General features: G+C 41.1%; 1 protein-coding gene across 1 annotated transcript in view; it reads left to right on the top strand.

Annotated features, from left to right (window-relative positions):
• LOC146831444 (histamine H4 receptor-like) overlaps positions 1–14,159 on the top strand; it is a 67,722-nt gene that overhangs the window by 34,694 nt on the left and 18,869 nt on the right. The window contains exon 3 of the mRNA XM_085603914.1: positions 11,763–12,380. Within this exon, the coding sequence (XP_085460040.1) occupies positions 11,763–12,380 (618 nt within the window). The remainder of the gene's footprint in view (positions 1–11,762; positions 12,381–14,159) is intronic.

Genomic DNA, 14,159 nt, shown 5'->3' with positions numbered 1-14,159 from the left:
TCATATCATTATCATGTGCCAACCATCCCAATCAGCATATATCACACATCACTATAGTAAGCTAACAAACTCACCATCATAACTATGCACAACCAATATCATAGCCGATGCATCTACCAACATATGTCTGCATATCCTCCATCATATGTCTACCAATTCAATATTATACACCCAAAACCCACCATCATAAGTACACACAACCAACGTTAGAATCCATCATATCCTCCTTCATATGCTAACACACTCACTGTCATATTTTCACACAACAAATATCAATAATAAACACACCTACATGTCTACACATCTACCACCATAGGTTAACATAGGCACCATCATACAACCATATAACCAACATTGTACACCAACTCATCCAGCACCATACATTTACAGACTATCATAAACCTACACATGTTTTATCATATGTCCAAACAACTGACCTCATATAACAGAATACCCATACACTAATAGACCCACAAAACAGCAACACATACGTCATCACACACTAGCATCATCATACATCAACAGTCAACATAATTTGCCAACACACCCCATCATATGCCAGCACATATTTCCCATCATAAGTCAGCACAACCCCATCATGCACCAACAATCGCATCACTATACCTCCACACAATGACTATCATAAGTAGATGCACCAGAGATATGCAATTTTAAAAAGTAAAGCGCCTAAGAGCAAAAATCTCCACTAGCGGTTATCAGGTTTTGTGAGAACAGTAAACATCACAAGTTCAAACCGACTGGGATGGAGCGCTGGCCAGAAACAGAGGCCAGGCTAGTCAAGCTGAAAAAGTTACCTTCAGGAGTAAAGCACAAAATTGGGTCTCCAGGGGGTCCACAAGAAGCAAGGAGAGTGTCGCAGATGGTCGTTGCTGTAGCACAAAGAGCAAGCCATGTTTGTAGACAATCATCACTGTAGCACGAAGATCCTGTCAGGCGCTGTGGATGATCGTTGCTAGAGATTCACTTTAGTGATCACTGTGGGCTGCCGATGCTGTAGGGTGAAGTGCAGATCTTGCTTTGCGGGGCATCTCTGGTGTTCATTGTGGCACATAGAGTGAGGTTCAATGGTGCTTCGCATTGTCGAGTGGTCCAGGCAGCAAGATATTAGTGAGAACAGACCAAAACTTCAGAATTTCCCCTTTACTTTGAGAGAGAGCTCAACTTATGCCAAACTAAGGGTCAAGGACCTGAGGGACACCTCTTAGGATCAGTAACTCACTCCAACAGAGGCCAGCAGAGCTCAAGCAGGTCAAGTTGCAGGTCCAGGCAACAGGTCAGAGAGGTAGTTGCAAGGAGACTCTGGAGCATGTCATGTCCCACTGGCTCAGAACAGGAGGTCAGTCAGTTACCCCTTGGAATACCTCCAACCTGGGGTGAAGGATGCAGGTCCTGTCTTCCTTCTCAGTAAGCAGGGTAGCATGGTAGAAGAGCAACAGAGCAGCAGGGGCAGTCCTGGGGCTCACTTAAAAGTAGAAGTTTCTAGAGACGTACATCCCCTAGAAGGGCCTGGAATTTCCTGTATCCCTGCCCTGGCAGCAGCTTGTCTGGGGGCACTATAGACTGGTGTCAAACCCTTTGTGAGTGTGCTCAGGCAGAAGCTTTGTGATGTGTAAATGTGCTAGGTTACAGCTATGCCCATATGAAGTCAGAGATGGGCTATCCTGGAAACAACTATCCCCCCTTTGTCTCACTGGGAGCAATACACAAAGGCCAACTGCCAGCTACACCTAGTCATGTCACCCAGGATACTGGCAGCAGGCACGAAACAGTTAGGATAAGAAAATGTCAACTTTCTAAAATCACTGCAGCACTCGAGACACACACTAGTGTTAGCATGTCCAGGGGGGTAAGACAGATGAATAGGAGTTTTATAATATGTTTTTATTTTGTGGCAGGTTGAAATCTTGGAGATCACTACATTACAGTTGTGGTTCGCAGGACAGACTTTTGTCGCTAGTTAACACCAAAGTGACAGGTGAGAACATTAGATAGATGTCAGGACAGCCATTTTGTTAAATATGTCGCATATCATATTAAAGCAGAATTTTTTGCATTTTAGAACGATCAAAGGACATCCTTCAGGTGTTCCTTTTAACACGTGGCTGGAGCCTTTAATGTATTTGTGGGCAGCGCACTATTATCTAAGACGAATTTAGGTAACGTGATCTCCATCTAAGTCTAGTGTGTAAGGCATGGATACCCCCACTAGAATGAGAATTAGCAAAATATGGGTGGAATGTCCCACTGTCACTATCAACCACTTAATTCACATTATCGGCACTGTTTTCTTTCTTCAGTCTTCTTTTTTCTTGGATGTGGCTATTCACTTCTCAGTGGCACCATAAGGATGACTTTTACTGCTCAATTCGTTAAGACTTAAGATTTGCTTTCCCGGATAATGAGAGATTTGCAGAGTTATCAATTTGTTGTACATGATGTAACATATATTTAAAATGTATATGTTCTGTTGTAGATAGCCCCTGACAAAGGGTGTCGAATACACCCGAAATGCATTGGGACTGATTTTCTTCATGATTGTCAAGAAGTTGTACTTCACACATTGAAGTTTCATATGATTTATGAACTCTGCTTCAGAATAAAAGGAAGCGTTGAGAAGAAATACGGATGAAGTTATTGTCTTATGTTGACCTTCAGATGCACTGAAATATTTTTGTTTGTGTTTACACTGAGTACTTTTTTATTTTTTTAAACTGTTAATCAGTATTAAGTTCGATGTATAACATTGATGATACACTAATTCATGAGTGCTAAAGGTAGTGCTCTCTCTGTTTAGGACTGTTGGGCCCTAGTTAATTTTTCTCTAACTTTCTAAAAGAGGCATTTTCAAAATGGTGATGTAAAATCCGACTTCATCATTAAAGAGGGTTTTAAATTATAATTCTTTAGACACCAAACTTGAGAGTCCTATTGCCTCCTAATTGGAAGTTACCACTTATTAAATGTAATAAGGGAACCCAATATTACCCTATTGGAGATGGAGCCCTCATAGTACTGAAAAATGAATGTAGGAGCTTTCCATCACGTGGGCATGTAAAACTTAAACATATACTTCCAATTTTTTTATGTAAATCTGTTTAATTAAGAAAGAGAAGAAGAATCAGCATGCACACAGAATGTCGCTTACAACCCTTTGGCGGGCCGGCCGCGTGATGAGCTAAACGATCAGAGGGCAAGGGTGAAGCATTGTGAGGCTATGCATGGATATTGGATTACACAGCAAGTCACCTACAACCCAAGCAGGGCTGGCCGCGTAGTATGACAGTAAAATGCGGTAGTTGCAAGTTTTAGGGCTTCTCCAAATGGGAAGAACCATAACAAACAAATGGACTCAAACATAAAACAATATACCAACAAAAGAAGAGGACAAGTGAGAGGAGGGGATAAGCCCCCCAATACTCTAAGAAGATATAGAGTGAAGAAAATAAAATAGACAGAGAAAAAATAGACGAAGAGACGAGGAGAAAGAGAAGAGGAAGGGAGGGTGGGACACAAGGGGTGGTTATTGCAGAGAGCGTGGCCGGGATGACAAATCGCAGATTGTTGACATTGGAGTCAAGGGAGTGTGTCGGAGATAGAGAGATGTATTGCATCTAGAAAAAGGCGTAATCCCGGAGTTTCGGAGGCTGAAGACAGGCATGTTCCATCCTACAGAAATGATCTATTAGTGGTTGCCAGAGTTTGGTAAAGTGGGTGTCTCGGGACTGTAATCGCGCAGTGAGTAATTCCATCGCCATGATATGCCACAAGCGAGTGAACCAAATAGTGACTGGGGGAGTCTCAGCTTTTTTCCAATATAGGGCTATGAGTTGTTTAGCCGCGCCCAACATATGAAGACAGATATGCCAGTCTCTACGTGTCAGAGCGTATAGATTATCAGGCTTGATACCCAAGAGAACCGTGGCTGGAGTTTCAGGCAGGGGGAAGCCAAGAACCAATTTGATGTGGCTGAGGATCTCTTTCTAGTATGTGGCCAGAAGTGGGCAAGTCCATCAGATGTGAAGGAAATCTCCGGGAGAGTTCGAGCTTTGCTAGCAAAGAGAAGAGGATGTAGGTACCATTTTATGTAGCCTGTACCTCCAACTTTTTAAATACACTGCACCCTACCCTCTTGGCTGTGTAGGGTCTACCACAGACTTGAACTAATTGTCTTAAAAAGGGAGATTTGGGCCTGGCAAAAAGGTTTATTTTGCCAGGTTGAAATGGCAGATAAAAACTTCACACACAGGCTGCAGTAGCAGGCCTGAGACATGTTTAAAATTACTACTTAGGTTTGTGCCACAATAAGTGCTGCCAGCCCACTAGTAGCATTTAACTTACATGCTCTAGGTACATGTAGTACCACTTTACTAGAAACTTACAAGTAAATATTTGTGGCAATTAGTGTAAGCCAATTTCACCAGGTTTAAAGGAGAGAGCACAAGAACTTTAGCATTTGTTAGCAGTGGAAAAGTCGGTAAGGTAGGTAAATTCCTAAAAGCCAACATAAATGGCTTCAGAAAACAGGAAGTAAGGCAAAAGGTTTGGGGATGACCCGACAGAAAGGGCCAAGTTCAACATCATCATACTCCAAAATATCCAACATCATGGACCCAAACAACTGTGCCCGAGTGTGGACAAATACCAACACAACAAGAGTGGACCAAGCTGCAAAAGATGTGTGTGCTCTCTCTCTTTCACCCATCCCATTTTCCACTGTTTTTGTCACTAACTCCATTAAACGTTGCAGCAGTAGTCACAATTAAGTGAGGAGGTGGTGGATCCCAGTTGTTCCTGCAGGACCAGCGACTGCACCATTCTAGTTGGTGTATGTTGTGCGCTGACAGAAATAATGTCTGTAAATTTGCATTCATGTGCTTGCATAGGTTTTTGCCTGTGTTACTTTATCACATTGACCCTGATTCTTAATTTCTTGCCCACATTAAATCTATTACAAGTAACAGGCCCAGACCCAACATTTCCATCTAACTGTTGCCTAATATGTAACTGTCCCAGGCAAGCAAATTGAAAGAGCAAATATTACCCTACACTTTTGAAACTCTCCTCCTCTCAGTCATCCACACAGTATTCTGTACCAGTAGGGGGCAAAATCAGGGATAATTGTAACATAGGACTATATCAAACCTACATAGGGTTCTAATGGGACAACAACCCTTCTATTATTGGATATATCTTCTGATTTTAAATGGTTGATTATCCTGTCCTGCTCCAGAGACTCATATCAATAGGGGTCTGAGGCTTCATCTTCCACTAGATCTATTCCTTCCTGATTATTATATCCGTCATTCACTCTTGCTCTCACTCTACTAATTGGGCTTGTCCTATTCCCTCAAAAGAAGTTCTTTAAGGCTCATACATGTCAAACCACTACAAGAATATACATCTTCTTTCAAACCCACTGCTACAACTAACGTGGATAACACACACATGTTACAACTAACTTTTTCACCCATCCAGGTTGGACTTTTGTGACATTGGTTGATGTCTCATAGCTCTAGGCCATTGGATGTGAATGGATTAGCACAGAAGTCATTCACATTACTAGCCTATGGTAAAAGGACCAACTACCCATCATCTAGCAAAAGGAGCTTAGCCTAACAATTAAACCATCACCCTAAGTAAAAAAATCTTAATTTGATAATGCATACAAACATCTGTTTGATACCTTGAGGCATCAAGTTACTAAGGTAACATTTTACAAGATGAGATGCCTAAGTCGAATCTTCCCCTAAAAAGAGTTTCAGCAAAAAAGTTATTTAGTGTTGTAGGCTTTCAACTAACGCTTGTGAATGAAATATACCATAGAGCACTCACCAAAGTGATTGTAAAACTAAAGCTTCAATAGGGAATCAAGAACACAGCTTTGAGAATTATTAAACTTAATGTCAGGTCACACATTTCTCCTGTACCTCAATCTCTCCACACACTGCCTCTGGCAAGATGCGTACCCTTCAAAGTAATATGATTATTTCATCATGCCATTCAAGGTTTAGGAACTACACTTCCTTCACCAAAGACTCTGGATATAATATTAGTGCAGATAGCCTCTTTCCAGACTAGCTCTACTTTTACTGTCTGTGCCTTCAACAAAGTCAATACAGGTGGAAACTCCTTTTTGGTCAAAGCAGTTACTCTATCTCCCTGCAAGAATGACAATGTTTTGTAAACCTATTAACTTTTAAAGATCACTAAAAATCCTGCTCTTGCAACATTCCAAAATAGTTAGGTATCTACATATTCAAAACCTCTATTATTCCTCAGTTCTGCAACACCTATTGCTTATGCAAATCAACGCCTCCACATTATGTTTTAGAGCATGTCTCCACACCTCATACACATCAAATGACCCTGCCTACGCAGGTCAACCTACAATCAACCCTATATTTCATCCCTGCACTCTACAAAGGATGTGCAGGATCCTGATGCCCATTGGAGCACTTTGCAACGCAGTCAGTGGCAGGAAGCTCTATATAAATGCAACAATACAATTCCTCTTTCAGCTCCCTCACTCTCATTTGTTATTAATTCCTAGTTCCTTTTTTGTGTGCCTCCTGCCCTCTCCCACATATTTTATTCATGGCGGGTACTTTGGTGTTAGTGCCCCTCTTAAAAATTACCTCACCAGTGGTGGAGTAAGGGGCCAAAATATTGTGTGCCTGATGTGGCCAATTTATTCAAACTGTTTTTGTTTTACTGGTATCGCTCCCCCTGCCCCTCTCCCGTACACACATAGGACAACACACACACCATCTGGCACCTATGTTTTATTTTTATATTATAAAACACTTACTAGGCTTTCTAAGCCTCAATGTGCTCAGTGAATATTAACAATTCCACACAGCACCTTAAGGCCCTACAAACAGGAGTACACAATATCCCGCATTACTCAGAATGATGCATGGATGGTTGGTCAACATTATTTCAAATACTTTATTTTATAGTTTTCAATAAATTGTTGTAATATAGATATATTTACTCATTCACATATACATAACAATAACGTACAAACTGTCAGTGTGACCAATCCTCCTCTTTGTGCCATGGCATGCTACACAGTGATTAGAAAGTATATTCTATTACGTCTTCGTACTCGCCCAAAAATCGAAAAGTTAGCTGCTAAGCCTCTGATTTCTCTGAAGGTAAACACCATTTCTTTCCCAGTCATTTAGAAATGAGGGTGTTTATTAAGGGGCATTTAAAGGTTAGGTGTTCCAAAGATCCAACAGTAGCATTACCACAGCAACAAAACCTTTCATAGTTGGGCAAACTGTGATACATCCCCAAATCTGCTATGGTGGCAGACACCCATAGGCACAATTTCAAATGTAGTTTACTATCTTTATCAGTAAAGTACAACAAATGTTCTCAAGGGCGTCCACGTTTTCCTTTGTACGGTGATATCAACATCTGCTTTGATTCCCACTGGAGTATTTCTGCTTTTAAAAAAACCCGAAAAAGTCAGAAATTAGCCCACACCTGCCATTCTACCGACCGAACATAGAAAGCGAATTATTTTCTAAGCTCTTGCTCCAAGAACTTCATGTTTAGTGGTGGAAGAGACCAACCTTAGCCCTGTGACACACAATTTTAGACCTTGAGTGTCAGAGATCTAGCAAAGTTCAAGACAATCTGTGAGGCACACAAGCTTAGTTCAGGACAGACAGGGTAATTGAGGGTGCTTTCTCTATGCAGGGCAAAGGGTTTCTAGAGAAGAGGTTAGTATTAAACAAGACAGTACCTGGAGTCAGGGAGGGAAACAGAACAGAAGAAGGTAACAACAGGCAGTGAATAGGGGACTGCATGTCTTTATTGAAAACTATAAAGCTAACACAAGTAAAAACAATATGATAAAGTCATGGAAACAATAGACAAGGTATCATAAATGATAGTTTGTCTGCTCCTCAGAGTTGATCTCTCTGGGAGGTGAAAAGGATCCTACAAGATGGCAAGGAGCAGATTAAGTTCCCACAGTTCAGCGAGACACCCAGCAGCTCTTATGAAGGAGCTCTGGGTGTCTCTCAACGCCAAAGGCACAAGCTTTGGGGTCTAACTGGCACCAATGGAAGAAATGAAAATCAGGATAAACACCCAAGAAGGCAAAGGAAAACAATGGCTGGAAGGTACACAGAAACAGGAACTGGGCTCAGGGAAAATCTGCACTCACATAAGGGTCAGGACAGGAATGCACAAAATGTAATATACTAGAAACCTGCACACTATCAGAACAGGAATATAAAGTCGGAACAGGAACACAGAAATAAAAGAGAAGGAATATAATAATCCACATTTGTAAAGCGCGAACAATCGCCGGCGCCGGGGATCGAACCATGATCCCCAGAATCCGGAGTCAGTCGCCCTGGCCGCGGCGCCACAGCTCTTCCACCAAGAGATATGCATATACAATGCAGGTCTGGTTGTCTTCAGTCAGAACTATAAACAAGACAAACACAGGACCAAGGAGGCAGGATAAACAAGAGAAAGACAACAAACACAATAACTAATCAGAATAGGAACATGTAATCAAACAACAATGAAAACAGTAATCAAGCCTGCAGTATAGTAGGAGGATCAGTAGAGTTCAAGGAGGCTCAGTAGCACGGTCAGCTGTGAGCCCCTGCACGCTAGGCTGACAGGGCAGTAACAGCTGGCAGGTCAGTGGAGGAGCACAGGTGAAGGGAGAGAGCCAAGTACAAGGAATCAACCAGGGGCAAGGAATCTGGGAACCATCAATTAAGGGAAATCAGTTCTGAGACTTGGAAAGAGGAAGACTATGGAAAACAGCAGACAGAAGACAGAACACAGGAAATCCAGCAAAAGAGAACAGGTCAGAGCCAAGAGCAAGAAAAGTCCAAAAGACAAGTTTAAAGAGGTCAGATTTAGGATTCAGGAATCAAGATAGAGAATATAATACCACCATCATGACTTGATCAGGGCAGACTTGGGAGACTGAAAGGACTACAGGAACCATGATGAATCAGGAAGATAATGCAAAGCCTGGATGGGTATATGAAGTGGATCTGGGAATGCAGTGTAGAAGTGTATACAATCCTATTTAGGGATAAAGGCAGGGCACTGGAAGGACTTGGTGAGTGCCACTCAGTGGCCAGATGGTAAACTCCTAACACTGAGTATCAATCATGCCCATGTCTTTATTCCTGTGCATCTGCTTTGTACCTACCGTTCTTAAATATATTTCCTCTAAATGCAACCCCGTTAATTTAAACCTGAATTGGATGAGTGTATATAATGAATTGAATGCACCATTTTTCACATTAAAAAGTCAAATAAAAATTATGCAGTGCAGGGAAATAGGACTGGAGAATCTAGGTCTTCATTGTTCTCGGGCAGTTAATCCTTATTCAGGCATAAACTGGAGTTTGCAATTAAATCAATTGTACAATGTAAGTGAAATGACTGTACATGGTGGACTTTCCCTGCACTAATTTTGTGAGTTAGGGCCTGCTGAAGGTTCTGCAAGGAAAAACACAACACCGCAGAAGCAGGGAACAAATAATGTATGCTCTATGATTGCATAATCACCATGAATATGGGAAAAACTCGGAATGGTAATATATTATTGCACAAGGTAAATAGTACTGTACTTGCTTTATTGGCGGTGTCCGAATGAGTCCCTACGTCAATTAGGTAAGTGAACCTGCATTCTTTTGAGGCAGCAGATGGTCAGATTGTAGAATATGGAGGACATTCTCATTCCATAAACTATCGGATGAGCTGACTCAGCACCATTCGGCATGAGAAGCACCAATAATCCCAGAAACTATTAAACAGTGCTTGGGGATGTAGAATCACACAGACCTTGTCATCTTGTTCCTGGTGTTTCTCATTTGCACTCCTGGTCCCGTATTATGTAATGGACGCACTGTCTCTGTTTGCACCATGATGCACCTTTAAAAGGGTGTACCAAACGCAAACAAGGAGAGTGCTCCCTATTACAATCAAAGTGCTGCCCCCAGGGCAGCCTCGAACTCGCTGCTGCCCTGGTTGCAGCACATTCAATGAAATACAGAGAGACTGATAACAAGTTGCTCTGTAATTCACAGTGCAGGTGGCAACCGGCCTGCACTTTAAAGAGGGAGCGGAGATTCCTCTGCCGGATGATGTCTGGGGTGTGCATGGGACCTCCTTTCACCCTCCCAGAGGGCTGCATGCAGAACCTGCACGCAGTGCACCACTTTTTTGTGGCACACTATCTGTGCATCTCCTGAAGGCCTTTTTGCCTCAGCACCTGCGTCCATAATATGGTGCAGGCGCGGAAGCAAAGTGATTCCCTCATTTGCATGGGTCACGGCCTCATGCCAGTGATAGAACACCCTCTGAAGACAGTGCTGGGTCTATAAGTGTGCAAGCACTATCAATTTTACATCAGGGGCTGCAAAAGCATGTGCAACTCTTCCTGTAATGCGATAATGCCATGGGGCACACACAGTTCATTCATAAGCCAGTTTCTCCCTCTGAACACTGTGTGTATGTAATACAGCTCCTCCTGCAGTTTTACAGATTCAGCATGCACATTAATTTTCTCCTTCTCTAATTTAATGCTTTTCATTGTTCCATACAACTCAAAGTGGTTTATAGGGTTTTTAGGACTCGCCTGACCCAGCGCATGCGCTGGTCTGGCGAGACATTTTGTGAGGGCTCCAAAAAGTGCCACCATGGCCAGCCTAGAGCTACAGTGCATGTGCACACCATGATCCAATGCTTCAATAGATTGCAGCAGTTAAAACAAGCATTGGCATAGCCAATAGGTCTCGCTTTTGGGACCTTATAAGTATTTAGTTATGCAACTGTTGCATGGCTAAACACTTATAAGGTCCCAAAGGCGAGACCTATTGGCTATGCCAATGCTTGTTTAGATTGGCACAGTTGACATGGTTTATTTGGTCTGATGTTGGCCATGATCTTTTGATTTTACTAAAACAAAAATGTTTAAAATGCATAACTAAAGGGGCTTTCAGACAGCCTTCTTCATCCATTAGTCTGTTAATGTGCCATTTACATTTTTATTCTGCTCACTACAGTGCACTGCATGTGGAAAAGGGTCAGTCCACTTCACCCATTGGCTACCTTCTTTGTGAATGACAACATGCTGCTCCTTCACAAGCAGCACATCCAGTTCAATGCCAGGGTGTACTATGGCAATGTGTTCCTTTTGAGAACAAAAATATTTTAGTTTTTAGCCATTGAAAAGTGCTGAACAGTTCCGCTAACAATAAAGTTTTGCAAAATACATAACAAAACAAGCATTGACAAAGCCAAACCACTGGTGGCTAAGGCAGACCCATTGGTGTTGCCAGGTCCTGTTTTCACATATGAGAATGGAGTGAGGATTTAGAGGTTATGGCTGCTCCTGAGTTTTGCTATAGGTCATGTGGAAGTACTATGCACCTGTACTGTGCCTCATATTAGAACGCTCTGGTACACTTGCAAATTAAGTGACTGAAGACCGTGGACCATATTTACCGTGCCTAAAGATTGACTGAAACTATGACTCCAAAACAGGCAACACATTTTCCACTCATAAGAGCATTACACAAATGCGGATTAACCGTCTACACAAACACATTCTAAATCGGGTGGGAGGAGCAGAAAAGGGCTGTCCAGCAATTTTACCCATTTTGACCGAAGCAATCTAGATTAATTGACTGTGATATTTTTTTTAGTGCCTAAATGCACACAATTTTCTTATCTATTATTTTTTAAAGGTTATCTACAGAGGACAACAGCATAACATCAGAAGCGCTGTTTTGAAAATGATGGTTGCTTGGACACTCGCCTTCCTTGTGTATGGCCCAGTGATAATATTCTGGGAATATGTAGCCGGCTACAGCAACATTCACGAGGGGGATTGTAATCCTGATTTCTTCTACAACCAGTACTTCCGGCTGTTGTCATCCATTATTTTCTTCTTTACCCCCCTTGTCGGCATTCTTTATTTTAACCTGAACACCTACGTTAATATCAGACACCGCACAAGGATGAGACAGAAATCTTTGGTCATAAACACCACAGACTCACGTCCTATTTTCACCATTGCATATTTGCCAAACTGTAATGGCAACAAAAACTCGCCTTCAAAACAAGAAAGGAAAGAGAAGCATGACTCTTTTTTTAAACATAGTAAACTATTTAATAACCTCCTGTCCAATGCATCTTTCAACAGAACTGTTGTTTTGGAGCACCGTGTAGGAAACACACCAAGAACATCTCCGCCTACCACACACAGTGCATTGCTGTCTGCAGATATCAAAATTGCGAAGTCCCTAGCAGTTCTAGTGGGCACATTTTGCCTTTGCTGGGCGCCCTGCTCCTTGCTTATGATTGTACGTGAAGTATGCCAACAAGATTGTATACCAACAGAGTGGTCTGATACCGCTTACCTCTTCACTTACCTTAACTCCTCACTCAATCCCTTTATTTATCCATTATGTCACCCAGCCTTTAAAAAAGCTTTCATTAAAATATTGTTCCCTGCGATATGTAGATGTAAAAGTGCCTCAAGGAAATCTGGAAATGCTAGAAAGAACATGTCAAGGGAAGAATTTTAAGATAGGAGAGGAGGATGAGTGAAGTACTGGTGCAAACAGAATAAGGGATAAGGAAGGAAGAATAGTCTTAGCCATGTTTTTGTTTTGTAAGAAATGGTTGGCAGTCCTCGAGAAATTAGGTATAAAGATCGAATGCGAATGTTTTATATTTTTTAATAGTAGCAAAATAAATATACTAATGTATTTTTTGTTATGTAAAATTCTTTAAAAAAAATCTTATTATGTGAGTTATATTTGCAGCTATTTGCTTTGGAATGAAGTGTTTTGCAATTATTATGGATTTTTTAAGAAGTGCTGATTCAGTAAATTCAGCTAATTAATAAAGACAAATCTGGGTCTGATTAAAGTTTGTTGGATGAGTCACATCACAAATGTGACGGATATCCCGCTCGCCTTATTACACATACATTATATTCTATGGCACTTGCAACAAGACAGACAGGACATCCGTCATGTCTGTGACATAGTAACCCGTCGGCCAAACTCTCTATGAGCGGCATCTCTCAAAGTCTGAAAAATGATAAAAGATTGAATAAATAGCACCTTCAGTAAAAAACATCACCAAAAAAACATACAGATAGAAAGTAAAATTAGAAAATACTGTTGGTAAACAAGACTAAACAGAAATAAGACAATTTACAGTTACAGTATTTTAAGGTATAAAAGAACAAAGGAGCTGAGCAGGAGAAGTTGAAGTGCTCTTCGCTCTGGAATCAATGTAACAACATCCCACACAGATGTTTCAAAGATTTAGAACTAGAGCCCCTACATCTTTCTTCGATGCAGATATAACATCTCTGACGAAAGCAGTGTGGAAGAAAAGCAGGGACATGATAGGACAGCCACTCAGAAGTTTGGAATCAAGTGCATTTTGATTCCAGATTGGCAGCAATGACAAAGTGTACAACAAGGAACCAAAACAGAATGGACTCTATATCGCCAGTCGGAAGAGGAAGCAGTGGGGTTGGAAGACAGCAAAGAGGCTTAGCGGGAGAATTAAAAAGTGCAAAAATGAACGTGAAATTTGGTGTATTTTAAATATCGAATCAGTGCAGTTGGCGGCACCCTTCATGAAATACCTGACAGCAGTAAAAACAGTTTTGGATTCCGACAATTCACACTGAACTATAATCCATAACGCAGCGCCAACTGTTTTAGAGCTTCATGTTTATAGTTGCTAAAGTGGTGATTAAACCTTTTAAACTTCAGAAAAACAGAGTGAAAAAATAATGTATACCCCTATTTATAATATTGGAATATATACACTTTATATTGTTTTTGTATGGCCTGATTGCAATGATTTTAATTAATTTTGCAATAAAAATTATGTAATGTGGGACGTCCAATGCAATCCAATTAATGTTTACGGGGAAGACAATTTAAAAATTATGGTAGCACAGAAAAAACACTGTATTACGCCCATTTCAATATAATCAGAGAATTGCAAATACAACTTGAAGACATAAAAAAACATTTAAAGTTGTGTAAGCTCATCTTAAATGATGATGCATGTAAATAAAGACTGAATTACCATGTTATGAACACAGGGGATTT

Source organism: Triturus cristatus, chromosome 5_1 (genome assembly GCF_964204655.1).
Source record: "Triturus cristatus chromosome 5_1, aTriCri1.1, whole genome shotgun sequence".
Classification (NCBI taxonomy): Eukaryota; Metazoa; Chordata; class Amphibia; order Caudata; family Salamandridae; genus Triturus; species Triturus cristatus.
The sequence above is the reverse complement of the archived record's forward strand: the minus strand, read 5'-3'. Positions and strand labels throughout refer to the sequence as shown.